We start from the raw sequence: 27,211 nt of genomic DNA on the forward strand, positions 1-27,211 counted from the left end.
AAAGATAAATGGACCTAGATATTTTAATAAGATCATCTTTGAGATCTAACAATCACTAAAATAAAAGCTAGACTGTCAGGGAAAATCTAAAAATGCTGCATTCAGGAGTATTTCTGTGATGGCCCCATTGATTTGGTCATGTTTTAGTCACTCAGACAGCATAAGCCATGGCAGAATGTGTAGAATTGCAGGAAATTGGCTTTAAAAAAAACTGCTAATGTTATCTCAGTGTGGTACGATTCGGTTTGATTAGAGAATGAATTGATGCGATTCGATGCACTAACATTTGTGGCATAAACATATTCCTTTTCCATTCTTAAATTAAAATCTGTTGTTGATGGAGCTCATGAGAGGAGGGGCAATGTAGCCAGTTTTTTGTCTTCCCACTTTGGTTCTGAAATCACCATCACCCACTAATTAACTTGTCATTTTTGCAGATGTAGTGTTTGAGCTAGTAATGTATTCAATATTTATTGTTTACAAATTAGCTATGACACAGCTAATGAATATATAGCAAAACTTTTGGATTTCACCCCCCCCATATCTCAAAATCTAATGTTTTTGATCGTTTGGAAGTTAATGGAGAGATCTTCTCCTCTTGCTTCGGTCATGCAGTGCGCCTCGCAAAAATGGTCCGTTATGAAATTATCAACTTTACCCCGTATATCTAAAAATGACCGTATACACGGATTGTTTAAAACCAAAATTACCAAAACTATTGCTGATGATGAACCTGAACAATATAATTAAATAAAATAAGTATACTTTTTGTTATTTGTAAACTCAAGGTTCCCATTATCTGATATTCGGTTTTGGTTGAAGATCTGATAACATTCAGTATAAAAAAAATATGCTACAATAGAGAAAATCAGAAAGTACTTTCACGGCACTGTAGATCATATTCCCATCATTTGGGTGTAGGGACTGATCAGAGCCTGAAGGTAAGGAGGTGCCGTTCCCCTCACAGCTCCGTAGGCAAGCACCATGGTCTTGTAACAGATGCGAGCTTCAACTGGAAGCCAGTGGAGTGTGCGGAGGAGCGGGGTGACGTGAGAGAACTTGGGAAGGTTGAACACCAGACGGGCTGCAGCGTTCTGGATGAGTTGTAGGGGTTTAATGGCACAGGCAGGGAGCCCAGCCAACAGCGAGTTGCAGTAATCCAGACGGGAGATGACAAGTGCCTGGATTAGGACCTGTGCCGCTTCCTGTGTAAGGTAGGGTCGTACTCTGCAAATGTTGTAGAGCATGAACCTGCAGGATCGAGTCACCGCTTTGATGTTAGCGGAGAACGACAGGGTGTTGTCCAGGGTCACGCCAAGGTTCTTTGCACTCTGGGAGGAGGACACAACAGAGTTGTCAACCGTGATGGCAAGATCATGGAGCGGGCAGTCCTTCCCCGGGAGGAAGAGCAGCTCCGTCTTGCCGAGGTTCAGCTTGAGGTGGTGATCCGACATCCACACTGATATGTCTGCCAGACATGCAGAGATGCGATTCGCCACTTGGTTATCAGAAGGGGTAAAGGAGAAGATTAATTGTGTGTCGTCTGCGTAGCAATGATATGAGAGACCATGTGAGGATATGACAGAGCCAAGTGACTTGGTGTATAGAGAGAATAGGAGAGGGCCTAGAACTGAACCCTGGGGGACACCAGTGGTGAGAGCACGTGGTGCGGAGACAGATTGTCACCACGCCACCTGGTAGGAGCGACCTGTCAGATAGGACGCAATCCAAGAGTGAGCCACGCCGGAGATGCCCAACTTGGAGAGGGTGGAGAGGAGGATCTGATGGTTCACAGTATCAAAGGCAGCAGATAGGTCTAGAAGGATGAGAGCAGAGGAGAGAGAGTTAGCTTTAGCAGTGCGGAGAGCCTTCGTGACACAGAGAAGAGCAGTCTCAGTTGAATGATCAGTCTTGAAACCTGACTGGTTTGGATCAAGAAGGTCATTCTGAAAGAGATAGCAGGAGAGTTGGCTAGAGACGGCACACTCAAGAGTTTTGGAGAGAAAAGAAAGAAGGGATACTGGTCTGTAGTTGTTGACATCAGAGGGATTGAGTGTAGGTTTTTTGAGGAGGGGTGCAACTCTCGCTTTCTTGAAGATGGAAGGGACATAGCCAGCGGACAAGGATGAGTTGATGAGCGAGGTGAGGTAAGGGAGAAGGTCTCCGGAAATGGTCTGGAGAAGAGAAATGTCTTACATAGAAATTGAGAGAGACAGCTCTGTTCACAAACACAAACATACCCCACAGAGCCCCAGGACAACAACACAATTAGACCCAACCAAATCATGAGAAAAGAAAGAGAATTACTTGACACATTGGAAAGAACAAACAAAAAAACAGAGCAAACTAGAATGCTATTTGGCTCTAAACAGAGAGTACACAGTGGCAGAATACCTGACCACTGTGACTGACCCAAACTTAATGAAAGCTTTGACTATGTACAGACTCAGTGAGCATAGCTTTGCTATTGAGAAAGGCAGCCGTAGGCAGACCTGGCTCTCAAAGAGAAGACAGGCTATGTGCACACTTGCCCACAAAATGAGGTGGAAACTGAGCTGCACTTCCTACTTCCTACCTCCTGCCAAATGTATGACCATTTGAGAGAGAGGAGAGGGGGGTAGAGAGAGGAGAGGGGGGATAAACAGTAGGTGATGAGCTACTCAGTAAATGAGACGAGGATAATCCCCAACAGCCGGGGAAGAAACACCCCTGTGTGTGTGTGTGTGTGTGTGTGTGTGTGTGTGTGTGTGTGTGTGTGTGTGTGAGAGAGAGAGAACAGTACACCACCAAGGCCATGCTACAGAATCAGTAAGAGCACCATTGAGGAGGAAATGAATGAAAGGCTAAGGAGAGGGAGAGCAGTGAGGTTCACACACTGACCCCTGTATCTATCCAGAGATTGAACAGTCGCCCTGATGGTATCTGGTGCCTCTATGTCACCTTCCCTTTAAATTCTTGCACAATGTCTGGACGGTCCCCACTATTTCACCCTGGTCCCTTTAACTGCTTTGCAGAGGTGGCAGAAAACAGAGGCCCAGCCTGATTAGGGATTCATCCTCACTAGGGCAGCAAACAGCCAAATAAACACGGACAAAAAGTCAGACCAACAAACATGCACTCTGTTCTGTGCTGCTTTGTAGTGCCAGGCTGTGTTTGGCCTACCTGGAGTCTAGCAAGCTGCTGCTGCTGCTGTGGCTGGAGTCTAGCAAGCTACTGCTGCTGCTGTGGCTGGAGTCTAGCAAGCTACTGCTGCTGCTGTGGCTGGAGTCTAGTAAGCTGCTGCTGCTGCTGTGGCTGGAGTCTAGTAAGCTACTGCTGCTGCTGTGGCTGGAGTCTAGTAAGCTACTGCTGCTGTGGCTGGAGTCTAGTAAGCTACTGCTGCTGTGGCTGGAGTCTAGTAAGCTGCTGCTGCTGCTGTGGCTGGAGTCTAGTAAGCTACTGCTGCTGTGGCTGGAGTCTAGTAAGCTGCTGCTGCTGCTGCTGCTGCTGTGGCTGGAGTCTAGTAAGCTGCTGCTGCTGCTGTGGCTGGAGTCTAGTAAGCTACGGCTGCTGTGGCTGGAGTCTAGTAAGCTACGGCTGCTGCTGTGGCTGGAGTCTAGTAAGCTACTGCTGCTGCTGTGGCTGGAGTCTAGTAAGCTACTGCTGCTGCTGTGGCTGGAGTCTAGTAAGCTGCTGCTGCTGCTGCTGCTGCTGTGGCTGGGGTCTAGCAAGCTGCTGCTGCTGCTGCTGCTGCTGTGGCTGGGGTCTAGCAAGCTACTGCTGCTGCTGCTGCTGCTGTGGCTGGGGTCTAGTAAGCTGCTGCTGCTGCTGCTGCTGCTGCTGTGGCTGGAGTCTAGTAAGCTGCTGCTGCTGCTGTGGCTGGAGTCTAGTAAGCTGCTGCTGCTGCTGTGGCTGGGGTCTAGCAAGCTGCTGCTGCTGCTGTGGCTGGGGTCTAGTAAGCTACTGCTGCTGTGGCTGGGGTCTAGTAAGCTGCTGCTGCTGTGGCTGGGGTCTAGTAAGCTACTGCTGCTGTGGCTGGGGTCTAGTAAGCTACTGCTGCTGCTGTGGCTGGAGTCTAGTAAGCTGCTGCTGCTGTGGCTGGGGTCTAGTAAGCTACTGCTGCTGTGGCTGGGGTCTAGTAAGCTGCTGCTGCTGTGGCTGGGGTCTAGTAAGCTACTGCTGCTGTGGCTGGGGTCTAGTAAGCTACTGCTGCTGCTGTGGCTGGAGTCTAGTAAGCTGCTGCTGCTGTGGCTGGAGTCTAGTAAGCTGCTGCTGCTGTGGCTGGGGTCTAGTAAGCTGCTGCTGCTGTGGCTGGGGTCTAGTAAGCTACTGCTGCTGCTGTGGCTGGAGTCTAGTAAGCTGCTGCTGCTGCTGTGGCTGGAGTCTAGTAAGCTGCTGCTGCTGTGGCTGGAGTCTAGTAAGCTGCTGCTGCTGCTGCTGCTGCTGTGGCTGGGGTCTAGCAAGCTGCTGCTGCTGCTGTGGCTGGGGTCTAGCAAGCTACTGCTGCTGCTGTGGCTGGAGTCTAGTAAGCTGCTGCTGCTGTGGCTGGAGTCTAGTAAGCTGCTGCTGCTGCTGTGGCTGGAGTCTAGTAAGCTGCTGCTGCTGCTGTGGCTGGAGTCTAGTAAGCTACTGCTGCTGTGGCTGGAGTCTAGTAAGCTACTGCTGCTGTGGCTGGAGTCTAGTAAGCTACTGCTGCTGTGGCTGGAGTCTAGTAAGCTACTGCTGCTGTGGCTGGAGTCTAGTAAGCTACTGCTGCTGCTGTGGCTGGAGTCTAGTAAGCTGCTGCTGCTGTGGCTGGAGTCTAGTAAGCTACTGCTGCTGCTGTGGCTGGAGTCTAGTAAGCTACTGCTGCTGTGGCTGGAGTCTAGTAAGCTACTGCTGCTGCTGTGGCTGGAGTCTAGTAAGCTACTGCTGCTGCTGTGGCTGGAGTCTAGTAAGCTGCTGCTGCTGTGGCTGGAGTCTAGTAAGCCGCTGCTGCTGCTGTGGCTGGAGTCTAGTAAGCTACTGCTGCTGTGGCTGGAGTCTAGTAAGCTGCTGCTGCTGCTGTGGCTGGAGTCTAGTAAGCTACTGCTGCTGCTGTGGCTGGAGTCTAGTAAGCTACTGCTGCTGCTGTGGCTGGAGTCTAGTAAGCTGCTGCTGCTGTGGCTGGAGTCTAGTAAGCTGCTGCTGCTGTGGCTGGAGTCTAGTAAGCTGCTGCTGCTGCTGTGGCTGGAGTCTAGTAAGCTGCTGCTGCTGTGGCTGGAGTCTAGTAAGCTGCTGCTGCTGTGGCTGGAGTCTAGTAAGCTGCTGCTGCTGCTGTGGCTGGAGTCTAGTAAGCTGCTGCTGCTGCTGTGGCTGGAGTCTAGTAAGCTGCTGCTGCTGCTGTGGCTGGAGTCTAGTAAGCTACTGCTGCTGCTGTGGCTGGAGTCTAGTAAGCTGCTGCTGCTGTGGCTGGAGTCTAGTAAGCTACTGCTGCTGTGGCTGGAGTCTAGTAAGCTACTGCTGCTGTGGCTGGAGTCTAGTAAGCTACTGCTGCTGTGGCTGGAGTCTAGTAAGCTGCTGCTGCTGCTGTGGCTGGAGTCTAGTAAGCTACTGCTGCTGCTGTGGCTGGAGTCTAGTAAGCTGCTGCTGCTGTGGCTGGAGTCTAGTAAGCTGCTGCTGCTGTGGCTGGAGTCTAGTAAGCTACTGCTGCTGCTGTGGCTGGAGTCTAGTAAGCTGCTGCTGCTGTGGCTGGAGTCTAGTAAGCTGCTGCTGCTGTGGCTGGAGTCTAGTAAGCTGCTGCTGCTGTGGCTGGAGTCTAGTAAGCTGCTGCTGCTGTGGCTGGAGTCTAGTAAGCTACTGCTGCTGCTGTGGCTGGAGTCTAGTAAGCTACTGCTGCTGTGGCTGGAGTCTAGTAAGCTGCTGCTGCTGCTGTGGCTGGAGTTTTCTATTCATATACTGTCCCTACTGTCTATACAGACCATCATATAGGTTACAGCCTTACTATAAAATGCATTAAATTGTATTTTTCCCCTCATCAATCTACACACAATACCCCATAATGACAAAGCAAAAACAGGTTGTTAGACATTTTTGCTCATTTATAAAACATAGAAAACTGGATCTGCAGAGAAGAATGGGAGAAACTCCCCAAATACAGGTGTGCCAAGCTTGTAGCGTCATACCCAAGAAGACTCGAGGCTGTAATACGCTGCCAAAGGTGCTTCAACAAAGTACTGAGTAAAAGGTCTGAATACTTATGTAAATGTGGGTTTTCATATAGTTCTGCTGGTAAAATGTTTGAAGAAGTGATAAGAATTGGTTAAAAACACCACGAAGGGATTATTTGATGTGAGTACCTAGAAGAAAGTTTCTAACGTTCTATATGGAGTTGTGACGATGTGGAAATAGTAATGAGAAAATCCTAATTAGAGTGCCATGTCTGTATTAAACTTGCTCACCCAAAAGGTAGATGTACGTCATGGGTGGGGAATGAATTACTATGGGTTTTCTAAGTTTGTACCGTAGTTGGATAATGTGATCGAGATGAGATTTAAGGAATAAACTGACCGTAAGTAAAGTGGTTAAAGAAGTAAGTTATACTATTGTACAAAGCCAATTTAGGGTTTCCATCAAAATAAAACTCATTATGGAGCGAATATGATGTAATAAAGGAATTTCATTATGTCGCAAGGGAAAACATAATCCGTTTTATTAAAAATCGCCAGATCTATTTCCAAATCAATGAATGTGGATTTGACTCGTTGACTGCTAATTTATTCATTTTGAGCACGTGAGAGCGCTGTAAGGGACATTATGGGTTAAATTAGGGAGTACAGGGATCTGTGGTTGCTGTGGAGAAGGAAGTCACAGGGGATTGAATGTTATCGGTGTGAAATGGCTCGCTAGTTAGCGGTGAGAGCTAGCTCTGTGAACTGGAAGTGGTTGCTTTGCAAGGATAGCGGATTTTGTAGAGCGACTGGTAATGGTATTTCGATGGTAATTGTTGTCGATATGTGTAGAGGGTTCCTGGTTCGAGCACAGGAAGGGACAGAAAGCAAATCTTTTACATTGATGCTATTGACCGAGATTACTAGATGAATTGATAACATTACGTGAAAGGAATTGTCTTACCAACACATAGCGGATAGGATTAAAGTTGCATTGCTGTGAATAGATGTTTTGTTTGTTTTGACTAATTAAAAATAATTTGTCATCTGTTGGAAGTACCGTTAGATGGAGAGTCAGCGGTAGAGAATGATAGATATGGTAGAGGGTTTTCTATGTTACAAAATATGTAGGAAGCATTGCGATGATATGAAGAACATATCTAGATAGTTGAATATAATGTTCTTTGATAATTGGTAATTATTATTACATGATATAGTTTGTTTAAACAACAGTGAGTTATGCAGACAGTTCTTTAATTCTAAAAACGATAATCTGTTTATGGTACGTTGAACAATGGGATATAGTTGTTACTATTAGGATGATGGATTAAATAAACATTGTAAGTATGAAGTTATTAAACAATAGGTTTATATTTTAAAACATCAATGCAACAGGTTGCGATGATTAAATTAAGAGAAAGAGATTAGCTTATCTCATTGGAATGTTGCCCAGGGCTAGGGGGAGCAGTTTAGTGGAGTTAGGCAGTCTCAAAAGAAAAAGAGATGGCATAAGGATAAGTTACCAATATTACCTAAATCATTTTTTAGAGATGCCGCAATATTGACACATGGGCAGAGCCATGGGTACAATGAAATTGGGTACAATGTCTACCGATAGTATTAATGACGATCAGGATAACTCCAGATAAAGAAGGGTTATTGCCACTGGAGAAGGTATTTGGTAGACCATACAGAATGCCTGAGTTAGGAGGACCAGAGCAGGCAGAGATAGAAATTGAGAGCACCCTAGCAGAACACATGAGAAGGTAGTTTATTAACCACACCCGTATGTCAGAGGTTTTGTGCCCTACAGGTGAACTAAAGGAGAAGGTGACCCACTCTATATAACCTGGAGACTGGGTGTGGATCCAGTCCCTAAAAGAAGAAAAACTGGAAGCAGGCCTGTTGGGAAGGGCCCTATCAGGTTATATTGGTCACTGCCTTTGCCATTAGAATAGCAGAAAGAGCAACCTGGGTCCATGTTACCCACTGCAAAAAGGTAAGAACACATACAAGCACCACTGAACACGCGCAGAGTTAGAGAGAAGAACTGGACCAATGGGGTCTGGGGATCACCTCTGTTAACAAAGATCTCCTACCCCAACCTATCATCACTGTAGTGTGTTCTCAGGGTGTGAGTATGGGGTGGTACCAAGCAGAATGACTGAGGGCAGGAGAGGGTTGGCGTTTTTTGGGAATATGGGTAAACTGTGCTGCATCATAGTCTCGGCAATGGTCCTGATATGTCAAGATCCACCACCACACCGCACCAATTACGCTAAGCCCTTACCATTGTTAAAAAGTAAAAGAGAAGCGACCCGACATACTGACCGTCAAGGATGAGTGGCCTACAAAATAGGAGTCAGAGAAGGGCAGACTGTATGATTCAAAATAAGGGTTAGGGACGTAGCCAACGGGTGGGGTACATGTCAATAAACAATTTGGGATTATAAAATCCCATTATATTCGTGTTCGGGCCCCACGGTGGATTGTTCCTAGACTCAAGTGTTTAAACACACTTGGGGACGGGGATATGAGACCGGGCAGGACTGGACATCCAGATGGAGGGTAAAGAGAAACAAAAAGACATCACCAATTATCAATTGGAGATAGTAGTAATGTGACTGACTTAAGTTCAGAAGCACAGGGGAGAATTCTGAACCTTACAGGCCCTGTAACCAATGTGTGGTGGGCGTGTGTGTCACGGATTCTGCCGAGGCTGCCCCTCCTCCTTGCTCGGGCAGGCTTCGGCGTTCGTCGTCACCGCAATACTAGCTGCTGCCGATCTATGTTCTATGTTTCTATGTTGCACCTGTTGTCTGATTGTCACACACCGGTTGCCCATTATTGTAACTACGCCTTCCCTATTTAACCCAGTGGCTCCCAATGTGTTTTGTGCGTGGTTGTTTTCGTTTCGTGTGTCGTTGGTGAGCGGGTTAGTTCCTCCCTGTGTGGAGGTATTTTCTGTATTGTATTTCTTTACTCATTTTCAGTAAATAACGTTTCTTCGAGTTCTGTGTCCTGCGCCTGACTTCGATCCACCGCATTACACTGACACTTGTGACAGTGTGCCAGTAAAGGCAGTATAAAGGCAGATAATGCCAAAAGGGTGGCTAGGTACGTGCGCCCCGGTTCTACTGATTCAGCTAGTCAGAATTAGTCACCAGGAACCAAGGAAAGGGTTAAACAGATGTAGGAGGAGTTTTGACAAGAAGGAGAATAGCCCTATTTAGATGAATGTGATTGGGGTACCAAGGGGGGGTACCGGATGAATACAAAGCCTGAAACAAGTAGGGGAAGGGTTTAGCACAACGTGCTTCTGGTGGGTGACAATAAACAAAAATGTGGATTGGATTAATTATATCTATTACGACCAACAACGATTTGTTGGCAAGACTAGGGATGCAGTAAAGGGGATCTCTGAACAATTATCCGCCACCTCGCTCATGACTTGGGAAAATAGGTTGGCTCTAGATCAGGCAGAAAGGGGCGGTGTCTATAGAATGGTGGGCCATTGTTGCACATCTATCCCTAACAACACCGCACCGGATGGGACAGTCACCAGAGCTCTTGCAGGATTGACTGCTCTAAGTGAAGAATGGGCTGAGAACTCAAGAGTTAATACATCTTTGATAGGGTGGTTTGATGAAATGTTTGGTAAATGGAAAACCATAGCAGCCACCATCTTGGGGGGCAGCCACCGCAATTGGATGCAATTGCTTGTATTATGTGGTTGTTGTTGTCTTGTTCCCTGTGTCCGATGGATGTGAGTAAGGCATTGGAGAATGCAGTGTCTCAACAGATGGAGAGATATGGACGGAATCCGGACTCTGACCAGTGGAATGTGAAAAACGATCCTTCAGGCTTGGTGGATGACGAGGACTTTGACCCTGAAAGACCGCAATTGGATGAAACGTTTATTAGTTCTGACGTATGAAGATCATATGGAAAATTTCAAAAAGAAGACCTGTGGTTGGAAGTAGTAAAATAGAACTAATCTCTGAGATTGATCATGCTTGTAAATACATTTATCCTGAGGGTGTAAAAATGTAGTCAAATGGTGGATTGATAGAGGAATTATGATTATGACTAAAATTGTTCACCCCGATACTGATGATGACTGTGTGAACTGTTAGTGGGTTTATAATGATAACCCTAACAGAGGGCGTGAGTTAGAAACTGCTGAGACAAACATTCCAGGAGGGAGGGGACTTAGAAACTAGTTGTGGAAATGTACAGGCCGCCTAAAGGTGGGCGGAGCAAAGTTCCTTTGTGTGAAGGGTTATAAAAGGCTGCGTGTGTGTTTTGGCGGTAGAGCTCTCCATGATTAAATAATACAGATCATTCTTGCTGGTTGTGGACCTTCGTTTAATTCATGAAAAACCAGAGCGTTACAACCTCTGGGAATTATTCAAGCTTGAGTTTAAATTAGAGATAGAAATTCTCGTGACAGTTCTGGAATGAAAGAAGAGAGGAAAGCATTTACAGTCTAGGCTGGAAACCTAAATCAAGTTGGAACCCTGTGCTAGCTACACCCCTAGGCAGATCTAGGATCAGCTTCCCATCAGCCAATCCTAACCGTAACCATTTTATGTTTTTTTATATAACTTTTATTTATTCAGGGGAGCCCAAATGAGACCAGGGTCTCATTCTCAATGGTCGCCAACCTCAGTGTATTCATTCCTCATCAGCATTTCTAAAAACGATCCTATTAGCACCAGGGATTCAAGATGTAATGAGGATTGTAAATTATTCCAAACATGGGGGGGGGGGGGAGTGGGGGCGTTAAAACTAAAGGCTTAATTACCTAGGTTGGGGGGACCTCAAGAGTTAACCAAACCTGTTTTTTTTTTTATTATTATTTTTTACCTTTATTTAACTAGGCAAGTCAGTTAAGAACAAATTCTTATTTACAATGACGGCCTACATCAGCCAAACCCGGACGACGCTAGGCCAATTGTGCGCCGCCCTATGGGACTCCCAATCACGGCCGGTTGTGATACAGCCTGGAATCGAACCAGGGGGTCTGTAGTGACGCCTCAAGCACTGGCCACTGCGCCACTCGGGAGCAGGTTTGGTGCCTCGTATTTGTATACATTATCGGGGGAAAATGCTAAACTGACCGAAGATCAGCATCTAGGGACTACTTCATCCTACACCTGCTAGCTCCACAGTATGTCTGAACGTAGGGCCTTTGCACTGCTGTCATAAACAGGGGTTAAAGCAACAACAACAAAAACATCCCATAACTGAAACATAAATCTATTTTTTTTATTTTTTTATCTTAGATCGACTGTAGTGGTGTAATGGTACACCTTGTTCATTCCAAACCATTCGGTACAGGGACCTCGGTTCGATCCGCACTGTGAACCCGAATGAATACATAAACACATGTAACATAGCAAGACTAGGCCTATAGGCCAATGCCTCGAGTAAATCTGATCTGAAAAATACATTTCAGGCTATTCCGTTAAAATAAAAATTCTAAATTTGTGGTGCAGTGGTCTAAGACACTGCATCGCAGTGCTTGAGGCGTCACTACAGACCCGGGTTCGGTCCCAGGCTGTGTCACAGCCGTCCGTGACCGGGAGACCCATGAGGTGGCGCACAATTGGCCCAGTGTCGTCCGGGTTAGGGATTTGGCCGGCCGGGATTTCCTTGTCCCATCGCGCTCTAGCGACTCCTTGTGGCAGGCCAGGCACCTGCAAGCTGACTTTGGCCACCAGCTGGACGGTGTTTCCTCTGACACATTAGTGCAGCTGGCTTCCGGGTTAAGCGAGCAGTGTGTCAAGTGCGGCTTGGTAGGGTCGTGTTTCGGAGGACTCATGGCTCTCGACCTTCGCCTCTCCCGAGTCCATAGGGGAGTTGCAGCGATGGGACAAGACTAACTACCAATTGGATATCACGAAATTGGGGAGAAAAAGGGGTAAAAGTACAAAAAAATTAAACAATCTAATCTTAATTGGCGCATTTCAAACTGTCCTTTTGTGAGGCGAACATCGTTTAAATCTCCAGTTTGGGAACATTTTGGATTCCCAGTAGATTACAACAGCGATGGACAGAGAGTTGTGGATAAAACGTTAACAGTATGTCGCCACGCTCAATGAGAATAGCCCACGCAGCTGCCAACACCTCAAATACGTTGATATATTTTACACCAAAATCACCCCAGTGTCCCAGACATCACCCCAGTGTCCCAGACATCACCCCAGTGTCCCAGGGCAAGACGGAAACAGAAATAAAACACAACATCGTCTCCCCTCTGCATTCAAGCAGCCCTTGGCAGCTGATTCTGACCCAAAAAATTACAAGAGCGATATGTTCCTATTTTTTACAGTCTTTGGTTTTAAGATGCGGATATGCGCCCATTCTCGGTGGTTGAGAATAGGGTGTTTGAGCACCTGGTGAAAGTGCTCGAGCCACGTCACGAACTTCCCTCTTGCACCCATTTCAGCAAACGGGTAGTATAAGCAAGCCAAAGCTAATGTTTTCAACAAATTGGACAATGCACCCTGTGTAGTGCTTACTTAAGTGGCAGCCCATCACGTTACCCCCGGTGTGGAAGTAGCTATAGACACTCCCCCTTTACGAAAGTCACAAGTGTGCATCTGGCACTGAAAGAGGCATTGTCATGGTGGGTTCATAACTGGGGAAAAATCCACTTCAACGGCCCTTCAACTGGTTATTATTAGTAGCGGAAAACCCTTCTGTCACCCACTTCTCCCACATGGTGACCTCCGACGTCACCTACTTAGGAAATGGCATCTATAACAGCATTTCTGGCAGTTAAATGCTACAGAACATATATAAAAAGCAATCTATTCATGTGTTTTTTTGAACTCTAATTAGTTTCCAAGCATGATAGCTGTTAGTTTATGGTTGACACAGCTTCTTGGCCATTAGCCAAATCGGCGTTTCTCAAGAGTTCAAAGCACATGAATGCATCCAACTAGTATTTACGACTTCACAACTGGTAAATTCCCACCTCCCACATGGTTATAAATGCAGCATTAGAGTGGAAACTGGAGGCCCAACATAATGCAGTCACATTGCACATCCACATCGACGGGCGGCAGTGGAGCAGGTCGAGGGCTTCAAGTTCCTCGGTCTCCAAATCACTAAAGACTTAAAATGGTCCAAACACACGCACAGTCGTGAAGAAGGCACGACAGCGCCTCTTCCCCCTCAGGAGGTAGAAAGAGTTTGGCATGGGCCCTCAAATCCTCAAAAAGTTCTACATGTATACCATTGAGAGCATCTTCACTGGCTGCATCACCGCTTGGTATGGCAATAACACCGCCCTCCATCGCATGGTGCTACAGAGGGAGGTGCGGACAGCCCAGTAAATCACTGGGGCCAAGCTCCCTGCCATCCAGGACATCTACAGTGCCTTCGGAAAGTATCCAGACCCCTTGACTTTTCCACATTTTTTAAGTTACAACCTTATTCTAAAATTGATTTAAAAAAAATAAAAAATCAATTTATCTTCACACAATACCCCATAATGACAAAGCAAAAACTGGTTTTTAGAAATGTTAGCTAATTTATTAAAAATAACAACCGGAAATATAACATTTACATAAGTATTCAGACCCTTTACTCAGTACTTTGTTGAAGCACCACTGGCAGCGATTACAGCCTCGAGTCTTCTTGGGTATGACGCTACAAGCTTGGCACACCTGTATTTGGCGAGTTTCTCCCATTCTTCTCTGCAGATCCTCTCAAGCTCTGTCAGGTTGGATGGGGAGCGTTGCTGCACAGCTATTTTCAGGTCTCTCCAGAGATGTTCGATCGGGTTCAAGTCCGGGCTCTGGCTGGGCCACTCAAGGACATTCAGAGACTTGTCCCGAAGCCACTCCTGGGACCTTATATAGACAGGTGTGTGCCTTTCCAAATCATGTCCAATTAAGTTGTAGAAACATCTCAAGGGTGATCAATGGAAACAGGATGCACCTGAGCTCAATTCCGAGCCTCATAGCAAATGGTCTGAATACTTATGTAAATAAGGTATCTGTTTGTTTGTTTTTTTATACATTTGCGAACATTTCTAAAAGCCTGTTTTTGCTTTGTCATTATGGGGTGTTGTGTGTAGATTGCTGAGGACATTGTTTTATTTAATCAATTTTCAGAATAAGGCTGTAACATAACAAAATGTGGAAAAGGTCAAGGGGTCTGAATACTTTCAACTATCACTCCAGTATCCCTGTCCCCTGACCCCTATACATATCTACCTCCATCACTCCAGTATCCCTGCACATTGTTAATATGGTATTGAACTGACCCTGTATATAGTCACCTTACCCCTATACATATCTACCTCCATCACTGCACATTGTTAATATGGTATTGGAACTGACCCTGTATATAGTCACCTTACCCCTATACATATCTACCTCTATCACTCCAGTATCCCTGCACATTGTTAATATGGTACTGGAACTGACCCTGTATACAGTATGCTTACGTTGTGTTCTTCATATTTCTTATTATTTCTCATGTGTTTTTCCTAGTATTACATTGTTGATTATTGCATTTTTGGGTTTTGAGTTTGCAAGAAAGGGTATTTCACTGTACTTGTGCACGTGACATTAAAACTTGAAAACAGACAATGCGAGGAACATTGTGAATTACCTTTCATTTTCCCGCTGTACCGAAACCAAACAGAGACCCCAAAACCTTAATACCTACCGAACTGTGGGTTTGGTGAACCGTTAAACCCCTAATTGATTGTCTGCGGGGCCAAGTTAACCTCCCCTTTCGTGTAAAAAAAAAAAGTCATGAAAAAAGTGATGATCATCATGATCACCATCATGCTTTTAGGAAAAGAGGATCATTTTGTGCAAGTATTAAACTGTGTATTTGACCAATTCCAGTCTCCTTGCTTAGGGGGTCCGGAGTCCTCCCCAGGAAAATGTTTATGTTTATTTAGCTCAATTGGTAGAGCATGGCACTTGTAACGCCAGGGTAGTGGGTTCGATCCCCGGGACCACCCATACGTAAAAATGTATGCACACATGACTAAGTCGCTTTGGATAAAAGCATCTGCTAAATGGTATATTATTATTATTATTATTATAAGAACTGAGAAGCTCAGTTCTGGTGACATTTTAAAAAGTACATTCTACTCCAAAATGTATGAAAATAAAATTATGCTGACACACCATATAATTTCCATCTCCAGAAATTAGCCCAATAACATATTGGTAAAAACGTTACAATTATTTTAACATATTAGACCATGCATATAACCTATCAATAGTCTATATTATCATTGTGTAGATTCTAGCTATAATATTTGTAATCATTGTGTAGATTCTGGCTATAATATTTGGAAAATCAATGTGTAGATTCTAGCTACAGTATAATATTTAGAATCATTGTGTAGATTCTCGCTATAATATTTGTTAATCATTGACACCTGTTGATTCGGACTCAACACATTTCACAGTTAGGGAGGGACGCCACATTATTGAGATGGATGAACTGTCAAATGCAGACACGTTACACGCCACAGCCAGGCCCCATTGAAGGGTAATCTCTCCACCATTGTTTCACTGTAAACTGACTCTCTAGGCAGAGGCCTGAGCTAGCCTATACTATAATTGTTCCCGGGTTAATGCTGAGTGCGAACATCTTTGTTTTGTTTGCTAAGATGGTACAAATGTTCACATGCTAAAAACAAAAAACAAAAACATCTTGAAGGATAGCTTAAATCCAGAGGAAGATGGATGTGGGTGATCCAGCCTAGACCACCAGGTAATATTAGCATGGTCCTAGATGTCAACTCCTTATCATGCTTATGTTTGACATAGTGGCATGATGGCACAAACAGCCTGGTACCCAGGCTAAGGTAATATAGGTAAAGATATAACAAAGCGGTGCTGCCATTGGCTGCTTAAAACGATAAGACCAATGTTTAATTTTGTGTTTAGGGTTAACTATGGCTTTCAGGCCCCGTCGTCAGCTGCCTACACTACTAACTTATTTTAAATTGCACAGCATTGATAGAGATTAACATGGGTAACCGGGATCCCCGGGACTGTTACCGGGAACACTTCACATTTCCAGAAAAAAATATTCAATGACAACACAATTTCCCCCAATGTCGCACTAATGCAATTCCACAAAATCCACAAGCAAAGAATGAAATTGCTCATTATCCAAACAGGTTGTCACCTGGAAACCTTTAGACTAGCATATTTACTTCACACAAAGTCGCCAGAAATTCAAAGCACACGCATAAAATCGACACCGCAGGACTGCACACGGGACCCGAATGCCGTTCATAAACCCTACAGGAAACCCCTACAGTTATAAACGTGGGCCTCTGAGCTGTCAGTGTGACTCTTCAGACAGTCAAGAATTTGATAGGCCTATGCACAATTCACTACATAGGCAAAGTCTGTTAACAATTCAGAGGCATGAGGGAAAATTTTATACCTTGATATTTAAACTATTTTCGTTATTCGTGAGCTGATCTGCTCTCGGTATAAATCAACTGATTTTGCCAAATATAGATCTGTCATTCGTTGGAGGTTATCTAGCAAGCTTAGCAACATCGGTCATTTGACTTTTGTTTGACTGCCGTTACAAAGTTTGTACGATTCCTCAACGCTGTAGTCCTGAGCATGCTTTATGTCAAGATGGCCTACTTTTGAAATGCGCTAAATTAATTGAGGAACATGGTAACGCTCGGAATTCATAAACTTCCTGTTTAATAAATTCACAATAATGTCATTGGCGATCAAAGATGGAGTAACTATCATTACTAAATATCAGTATAATTTTCTCTGAAATCTCTACATAGTGGTGCAGCCAAGCAGACAAGGTGGCGAAGCACCCTCTCTTATTTAGGGGTGAACCATGGCATAGTGACCATATCTTGGTTTGGGAACTCTTTAAAATGGGAACTTTTTTGCGTTATTTTCCGTGACTCTCTGGATAAATGCGAATTATTCCTGGTATTGAAACTTGGTAGAAAATATGAATCCCTGACATACTATTACCTTAACATAGCCTCTTGATGACCTAATTAAAGTGTCAGCCAGGCTGAGGAAAAGCGAGCACAGTGAAGGCTGCGTGCGTGTGTGTGCGTGCGTGCGTGTGTTAGTGTGTGTGTGTGCGTGCGTGCGTGCGTGTGTTAGTGTGTGCGTGCGTGCGTGCGTGTGCGTGTGTTAGTGTGTGTGTGTGTGTGTGTGTGTGCGTGCGTGCGTGCGTGCGTGCGTGCGTGCGTGTGCGTGCGTGTGTGTTAGTGTGTGTGTGTGTGTGTGTGTGCGCGTGTGTGCGTGTGTGTGTGGAAAGCACAGTGCTGGCTCGCTGCTAGGGAAAGGAGTGAGAACAGATCCATTTTCCCTGATTTAAAACTAGCCTGGTCCTAGATGTAAGTGCCGTCTTGCCAATGGCCATAGGAGACAACTGATCTGGGACCAGGCTAATGTATCACTGCATGGGGGTTCCATTACCAAGCAGCAACAAGGCTGCGTGTGTCCCAATGGCCATAGGAGACAACTGATCTGGGACCAGGCTAATGTATCACTGCATGGGGGTTCCATTACCAAGCAGCAACAAGGCTGTGTGTGTCCCACTAGCCCCCAGAACCTAATCAGAGGATAGCCTGACCATACAAGGTCAGGAACAAGAACAATGATTTACCTCCGCTGTGATGGAGGTAATCCATTTAACTCACTACTACACAACACATGTCAAGGTCAGTGTGTGTGTGAACTGTTTCAATGGCCATTTTCCAAGATCATACTATAGGTCTTTGGGATTAGCTGCCTGCCTACCACCCTATAGAACAGTTAGCTGCCTGCCTACCACCCTATAGAACAGTTAACTGCCTGCCTACCACCCTATAGAACAGTTAGCTGCCTGCCTACCACCCTATAGAACAGTTAGCTGCCTGCCTACCACCCTATAGAACAGTTAGCTGCCTGCCTACCACTCTATAGAACAGTTAACTGCCTGCCTACCACCCTATAGAACAGTTAGCTGCCTGCCTGCCTACCACCCTATAGAACAGTTAGCTGCCTGCCTACCACTCTATAGAACAGTTAGCTGCCTGCCTGCCTACCACCCTATAGAACAGTTAGCTGCCTGCCTACCACTCTATAGAACAGTTAGCTGCCTGCCTGCCTACCACCCTATAGAACAGTTAGCTGCCTGCCTACCACCCTATAGAACAGTTAACTGCCTGCCTACCACTCTATAGAACAGTTAGCTGCCTGCCTACCACCCTATAGAACAGTTAACTGCCTGCCTACCACTCTATAGAACAGTTAGCTGCCTGCCTACCACTCTATAGAACAGTTAGCTGCCTGCCTACCACCCTATAGAACAGTTAGCTGCCTGCCTACCACCCTATAGAACAGTTAGCTGCCTGCCTACCACCCTATAGAACAGTTAGCTGCCTGCCTACCACCCTATAGAACAGTTAGCTGCCTGCCTACCACCCTATAGAACAGTTAGCTGCCTGCCTACCACCCTATAGAACAGTTAGCTGCCTGCCTGCCTACCACCCTATAGAACAGTTAGCTGCCTGCCTACCACTCTATAGAACAGTTAGCTGCCTGCCTGCCACCCTATAGAACAGTTAGCTGCCTGCCTACCACTCTATAGAACAGTTAGCTGCCTGCCTGCCTACCACCCTATAGAACAGTTAGCTGCCTGCCTACCACCCTATAGAACAGTTAGCTGCCTGCCTACCACCCTATAGAACAGTTAGCTGCCTGCCTACCACCCTATAGAACAGTTAGCTGCCTGCATACTACTCTATAGAACAGTTAGCTGCCGGACAACCACTCTATAGAGCAGTTAGCTGCCTGCCTACCACTCTATAGAACAGTTAGCTGCCTGCCTACCACTCTATAGAACAGTTAGCTGCCTGCCTGCCTACCACCCTATAGAACAGTTAGCTGCCTGCCTACCACCCTATAGAACAGTTAGCTGCCTGCCTACCACCCTATAGAACAGTTAGCTGCCTGCCTACCACTCTATAGAACAGTTAGCTGCCTGCCTACCACTCTATAGAACAGTTAGCTGCCTGCCTACTACTCTATAGAACAGTTAGCTGCCGGACAACCACTCTATAGAACAGTTAGCTGCCTGCCTACCACTCTATTGAACAGTTAACTGCCTGCCTACCACCCTATAGAACAGTTAGCTGCCTGCCTACCACTCTATAGAACAGTTAGCTGCCTGCCTACTACTCTATAGAACAGTTAGCTGCCTGCCTACCACTCTATAGAACAGTTAGCTGCCTGCCTACCACTCTATAGAACAGTTAGCTGCCTGCCTACTACTCTATAGAACAGTTAGCTGCCTGCCTACCACTCTATAGAGCAGTTAGCTGCCTGCCTACCACTCTATAGAGCAGTTAACTGCCTGCCTACCACCCTATAGAACAGTTAGCTGCCTGCCTACTACTCTATAGAACAGTTAGCTGCCGGACAACCACTCTATAGAACAGTTAACTGCCTGCCTACCACTCTATAGAACAGTTAACTGCCTGCCGACCACTCTATAGAACAGTTAGCTGCCTGCCTACCACCCTATAGAACAGTTAGCTGCCTGCCTACCACTCTATAGAACAGTTAACTGCCTGCCTACCACTCTATAGAACAGTTAACTGCCTGCCGACCACTCTATAGAACAGTTAGCTGCCTGCCTACCACTCTATAGAACAGTTAACTAGGCTGGCTACCACTCTGTAGAACAGTTAGCTGCCTGCCTACCACTCTATAGAACAGTTAACTGCCTGCCTACCACTCTATAGAACAGTTAGCTACCGGACAACCACTCTATAGAACAGTTAGCTGCCGGACAACCACTCTATAGAGCAGTTAGCTGCCTGCCTACCACTCTATAGAACAGTTAGCTGCCTGCCTACCACCCTATAGAACAGTTAGCTGCCTGCCTACCACCCTATAGAACAGTTAGCTGCCGGACAACCACTCTATAGAACAGTTAGCTGCCTGCCTACCACTCTATAGAACAGTTAGCTGCCTGCCTACCACTCTATAGAGCAGTTAGCTGCCTGCCTACCACTCTATAGAACAGTTAGCTGCCTGCCTACCACTCTATAGAACAGTTAGCTGCCTGCCTACCACTCTATAGAACAGTTAGCTGCCTGCCTACCACCCTATAGAACAGTTAGCTGCCTGCCTACCACCCTATAGAACAGTTAGCTGCCTGCCTACCACCCTATAGAACAGTTAGCTGCCTGCCTACCACTCTATAGAGCAGTTAACTAGGCTGGCTACCACTCTATAGAACAGTTAACTGCCTGCCTACCACCCTATAGAACAGTTAGCTGCCGGACAACCACTCTATAGAACAGTTAGCTGCCTGCCTACCACTCTATAGAACAGTTAGCTGCCTGCCTACCACTCTATAGAGCAGTTAGCTGCCTGCCTACCACTCTATAGAACAGTTAGCTGCCTGCCTACCACTCTATAGAACAGTTAGCTGCCTGCCTACCACTCTATAGAACAGTTAGCTGCCTGCCTACCACCCTATAGAACAGTTAGCTGCCTGCCTACCACCCTATAGAACAGTTAGCTGCCTGCCTACCACCCTATAGAACAGTTAGCTGCCTGCCTACCACTCTATAGAGCAGTTAACTAGGCTGGCTACCACTCTGTAGAACAGTTAGCTGCCTGCCTACCACTCTATAGAACAGTTAACTGCCTGCCTACCACTCTATAGAACAGTTAGCTGCCTGCCTACCACCCTATAGAACAGTTAGCTGCCTGCCTACCACCCTATAGAACAGTTAGCTGCCTGCCTACCACTCTATAGAACAGTTAGCTGCCTGCCTACCACTCTATAGAGCAGTTAGCTGCCTGCCTACCACCCTATAGAACAGTTAGCTGCCTGCCTACCACTCTATAGAGCAGTTAACTAGGCTGGCTACCACTCTGTAGAACAGTTAGCTGCCTGCCTACCACCCTATAGAACAGTTAGCTGCCTGCCTACCACCCTATAGAACAGTTAGCTGCTTGCCTACCACCCTATAGAACAGTTAACTGCCTGCCTACCACCCTATAGAACAGTTAACTGCCTGCCTACCACTCTATAGAACAGTTAGCTGCCTGCCTACCACTCTATAGAACAGTTAGCTGCCTGCCTACCACTCTATAGAACAGTTAGCTGCCTGCCTACCACCCTATAGAACAGTTAGCTGCCTGCCTACCACCCTATAGAACAGTTAGCTGCCTGCCTACCACCCTATAGAACAGTTAGCTGCCTGCCTACCACTCTATAGAACAGTTAGCTGCCTGCCTACCACCCTATAGAACAGTTAGCTGCTTGCCTACCACCCTATAGAACAGTTAACTGCCTGCCTACCACCCTATAGAACAGTTAACTGCCTGCCTACCACTCTATAGAACAGTTAGCTGCCTGCCTACCACTCTATAGAACAGTTAGCTGCCTGCCTGCCTACCACCCTATAGAACAGTTAGCTGCCTGCCTACCACTCTATAGAACAGTTAGCTGCCTGCCTACCACTCTATAGAACAGTTGCCTGCCTACCACTCTATAGAACAGTTAGCTGCCTGCCTACCACTCTATAGAACAGTTAGCTGCCTGCCTGCCTACCACCCTATAGAACAGTTAGCTGCCTGCCTACCACTCTATAGAACAGTTAGCTGCCTGCCTACCACTCTATAGAACAGTTAGCTGCCTGCCTACCACCCTATAGAACAGTTAACTGCCTGCCTACCACTCTATAGAACAGTTAGCTGCCTGCCTACCACTCTATAGAACAGTTAGCTGCCTGCCTGCCTACCACCCTATAGAACAGTTAGCTGCCTGCCTACCACTCTATAGAACAGTTAGCTGCCTGCCTACCACCCTATAGAACAGTTAGCTGCTTGCCTACCACCCTATAGAACAGTTAACTGCCTGCCTACCACTCTATAGAACAGTTAGCTGCCTGCCTACCACTCTATAGAACAGTTAGCTGCCTGCCTGCCTACCACCCTATAGAACAGTTAGCTGCCTGCCTACCACTCTATAGAACAGTTAGCTGCCTGCCTACCACTCTATAGAGCAGTTAGCTGCCTGCCTACCACCCTATAGAACAGTTAGCTGCCTGCCTACCACTCTATAGAACAGTTAGCTAGGCTGCCTACCACCCTATAGAACAGTTAGCTGCCTGCCTACCACTCTATAGAACAGTTAACTAGGCTGGCTTGTGTGACTGTAATAACCACATAACCTGTTCTGGGACTCTTGTGGCTGTCTAACCTACATTGTGGGCTGCTTTCCAATCACCACTTTGGCACCATCTCTAAGACATTATAACACATAAACTACTTCCCAAACGGCACCCTATTTCCTATATAGTGCACTACTTTAGACCAGAGAATGGCACCCTATTCCCTATATAGTGCACTACTTTAGACCAGAGAATGGCACCCTATTCCCTATGTAGTGCACTACTTTAGACCAGAGAATGGCACCCTATTTCCTATATAGTGCACTACTTTAGACCAGAGAATGGCACCCTATTCCCTATATAGTGCACTACTTTAGACCAGAGAATGGCACCCTATTTCCTATATAGTGCACTACTTTAGACCAGAGAATGGCACCCTATTTCCTATATAGTGCACTACTTTAGACCAGAGAATGGCACCCTATTTCCTATATAGTGCACTACTTTAGACCAGAGAATGGCACCCTATTCCCTATATAGTGCACTACTTTAGACCAGAGAATGGCACCCTATTTCCTATATAGTGCACTACTTTAGACCAGAGAATGGCACCCTATTCCCTATATAGTGCACTACTTTAGACCAGAGAATGGCACCCTATTTCCTATATAGTGCACTACTTTAGACCAGAGAATGGCACCCTATTCCCTATATAGTGCACTACTTTAGACCAGAGAACGGCACCCTATTCCCTATATAGTGCACTACTTTAGACCAGAGAATGGCACCCTATTCCCTATATAGTGCACTACTTTAGACCAGAGAATGGCACCCTATTCCCTATATAGTGCACTACTTTAGACCAGAGAATGGCACCCTATTCCCTATATAGTGCACTACTTTAGACCAGAGAATGGCACCCTATTCCCTATATAGTGCACTACTTTAGACCAGAGAATGGCACCCTATTCCCTATATAGTGCACTACTTTAGACCAGAGAATGGCACCCTATTCCCTATATAGTGCACTACTTTAGACCAGAGAATGGCACCCTATTCCCTATATAGTGCACTACTTTAGACCAGAGAATGGCACCCTATTCCCTATATAGTGCACTACTTTAGACCAGAGTCCTATGGGAATAGGGTGCCATTTGGGACACACTTTCCCAGAGTTAAATCAAGTCAGACGACATGTTATGAATCACTATTTACGTTGTGTAATGCAGCCACACACACACACACACACACACACACACACACACACACACACAGCCAGATAGACTAGTGTGTGTGAACCTTTGACAGACGCCACACAAGTCCATAGCGGGCAGAGAGAGGGAGGGGTCCCAATGAACCTTTGAAGCAGCAGAAAGTCTAGCGGGAAAGAAGCACTAGGATAACCCAGAGCCATATACAATGTAGGCTGTGGCTGTGGATTCAACTTTTTCGCGATCTTTTGTCCACGGGACCAAAAGATAGAGAGCTTCCTGAAGCTTCTGCACATGTTAATTCTCTACTTTACCCAGTCTCTACTCCTAGAGAACAGGCTCTTTACCCAGTCTCTACTCCTAGAGAACAGGCTCTTTACCCAGTCTCTACTCCTAGAGAACAGGCTCTTTACCCAGTCTCTACTCCTAGAGAACAGGCTCTTTACCCAGTCTCTACTCCTAGAGAACAGGCTCTTTACCCAGTCTCTACTCCTAGAGAACAGGCTCTTTACCCAGTCTCTACTCCTAGAGAACAGGCTCTTTACCCAGTCTCTACTCCTAGAGAACAGGCTCTTTACACAGTCTCTACTCCTAGAGAACAGGCTCTTTACACAGTCTCTACTCCTAGAGAACAGGCTCTTTACCCAGTCTCTACTCCTAGAAAACAGGCTCTTTACACAGTCTCTACTCCTAGAGAACAGGCTCTTTACCCAGTCTCTACTCCTAGAGAACAGGCTCTTTACCCAGTCTCTACTCCTAGAGAACAGGCTCTTTACCCAGTCTCTACTCCTAGAGAACAGGCTCTTTACCCAGTCTCTACTCCTAGAGAACAGGCTCTTTACCCAGTCTCTGCTGTAAAAACACCACCGCATTCAATCGTGAATGATCATTCTTCACATTTTACTGGTGAAACATCCATGCAGCATCATTCTGCATAGTAACCATTTGATCTCAATGAATTTCATGGGGATATGCATTTAGATCTTAAGTTACACAGGGTTGTGTTGAAGTAGCCTAAAGTGTTGTTTTGAATGGATTCTTAGAGCAGATGGTGTGTATTTTTCCTAGGGGCGCTCGCTGTTGAGTGAGTCGCACATGCGCGGAAGCTTCGGGAATCTCTGGATCTTTTGGTCTGTTGGACCTGTTCTCTACGTGTACCAGAGCGGTCCTCTGTAGCTCAGCTGGTAGAGCACGGCGCTTGTAACGCCAGGGTAGTGGGTTCGATCCCCGGGACCACCCATACGTAAAAATGTATGCATGCATGACTAAGTCGCTTTGGATAATGGCATATTATTATTATTATTATCCCAAAAAAGTTGGATCAGCAGCCACTCCGTTAGTTCTGTACAATGTAAACTAGACCCTGATTGTGTCCAAAATGGCACCCTATTCCCTATAGTCTACTACTTTTAACCAGGGTCCATAGGGTGAAAAGGAGTGAATGATATAATAAATCATTTGTACAAGCGTGTGTTATACGAATATGTGAATTGGAAACATATTTCTTTGCATATCCCAACTCCCGAGACACTTTCGGAGAGTGGGGTCACGGCCAGGGTCAGTCATTATCAATCCGGAATGCATTCCCTATTGGTGTAGTTTTTTAAATAGTTAACATGGCCATGTATGTCATGCTTTTCAATGGCCTGTCCATTTCGTTGAATGGAGGGTAACTAGAATTAACCAGTCTCCTCAATATTGCTACACAGAGAAGCCTCACCATACCAATGTGTAATGCACCACCACGAAGTAAACATATGATTATAGCGCCACAACTCAGGCTGTTGACATGATGTTTACAATGCTGGCATACCATGTAGCCTTGCTATTTCATAACTCCAAAGAGGTGGCTTTTTACAACTTGGTATTCTTCAGAATGTCTAAGAATACCATACCAAGTCGTATTTTTTTAAAATGTATCCATTCATTTAATTTAATAAAATGTGGTCCTCTGTAGCTCAGTTGGTAGAGCACGGCGCTTGTAACGCCAGGGTAGTGGGTTCGATTCCCGGGACCACCCATACGTAAAATGTATCCACAAAGCGTCTGCTAAATGGCATATAACAATAATCATGTTATTAACTAGACCCTAGACACATTGCTCCTCGTGTTATTAGATATTGTAAATGATTACGAGCAAAATGAGGCTAGCCTTGCCTAGATCCACCCCAGGGAGTCAGGCTAGTACTTTGTCAAAATGACAGCGTGGCTGTCTTCCAATGAGGAAGCAACTTACTCCGAAGCTTTGGGTCCAAGGCAAGCAAAGAGCGTCCAATAATCTATTTTGGGGGGAAAAAAAGTATAAAACATTTGGCTACATTGTGTCAGCTAAACTGTTGATCTTTGTTTTGCTGGACATCTTTTTAAGCACAGTTCTGTGTGGGTCACGAGTTAAAGCACCGAGTCAACTGGTTTGACATGTTAGCCAGCAGCTCGATAGCATGTTAGCTAGCTAGCAATATGTGACTGTCAGGCAAATCATTATTCGTGTAACCAAATACGCCACTATTCGCTAAAATGGCACAACTTATAGGGTTATAAAGTTATTAAATGCCCGCCGATATGGTAACATCAACGTGACATTCACATAGTTATCGTGCTAGCTAGTTAACGTTTACTGAACATGATCTACCTAGCTAGCTAACTAAGCTAATTAGCGAGGAAGGAGATTAGCTAGCTACAACTCGCTATCTCGCTAGCCCCAGGGAGCAAATTTGAGCACGAAAGAGATAGAAACATGTATTCTTAGTTAAGTTTCTTACCTTGTCAGGATCCCCCCCTCCTCCTCCTCTCTTCCTTAGCTCAGTCATGTCTTCCTTATTTCACTAACGACACATAAACGAGTCTGAAGACAACTAACGAGCTTCGAATTGAATGTCAGCCCTCGTAATCCGGTTATGAAGATCTTCGGCTACCATTAAAATAACCGTCGGTTTTTCCGATTCTGCAATGTGCTCTGCTGTTATTCTGACAGGACATTCACAAAAGTACGCACCCTCTCTACTACTCTCAACCGAATGCGTGCCTGCATTTGTTTATCACCACAGTTATCGTTCGCCATCTCAGGTGTCTGAACTCATGTGAAACTAGACACTAAGGATAAGCCACAATAGTGGAATTTGCTGTTCGCCTTCAAAATAAAATGTCCCCCATTGAAAGTGATGCAAAAGGGACACATAGTCGAATCATGCCATTTTTGTACTAGATAATGCTAAACAAGGTTGGAATGTTTTTATATAAATTCATAAAAAGACAATTAGTTAATTTTACAGTTTAAATCTCAATTTGGATGTATAGATTTCAGAATTGCATTGGGGGCATACTTACATGCACTGTTTATTTATTTTATTTTTTATTTCACCTTTATTTAACCAGGTAAACCAGTTGAGAACAAGTTCTCATTTACAACTGCGACCTGGCCAAGATAAAGCAAAGCAGTGCGATAAAAACAACACAGAGTTACATATGGGGTAAAACAAAAAGTCAAAAATACAACAGAAATAAATATATATACAGTGTGTGCAAATGTAGCAAGTTATGGAGGTAAGGCAATAAATAGGCTATAGTGCAAAATAATTACAATTAGTATTAACACTGGAATGATAGATGTGCAAGAGATGATGTGCAAATAGAGATACCGAGGTACAAATGAGCAAAATAAATAACAATATAGGGATGAGGTAGTTGGGCGGGCTAATTTCAGATGGGCTGTGTACAGGTGCAGTGATCGG

The 27,211-nt window shown here is 45.5% G+C and overlaps 1 protein-coding gene across 2 annotated transcripts in view; it reads right to left on the reverse strand.

Moving 5' to 3' along the window:
• LOC311141711 (phosphatidate cytidylyltransferase 1-like) overlaps positions 1-26,552 on the reverse strand; it is a 99,547-nt gene extending 72,995 nt beyond the window's left edge. For both annotated transcript variants that reach the window (XM_084177135.1, XM_084177136.1), the window contains exon 1: positions 26,243-26,552. In XM_084177135.1, coding sequence (XP_084033261.1) covers positions 26,243-26,290 — 48 coding nt within the window. In that variant the 5' untranslated portion in view covers positions 26,291-26,552. The remainder of the gene's footprint in view (positions 1-26,242) is intronic.
• Between the last annotated feature and the right edge of the window lie 659 nt (positions 26,553-27,211).

This window comes from Coregonus lavaretus (genome assembly GCF_964263955.1).
Source record: "Coregonus lavaretus genome assembly, chromosome: 14".
NCBI lineage: Eukaryota > Metazoa > Chordata > Actinopteri > Salmoniformes > Salmonidae > Coregonus > Coregonus lavaretus.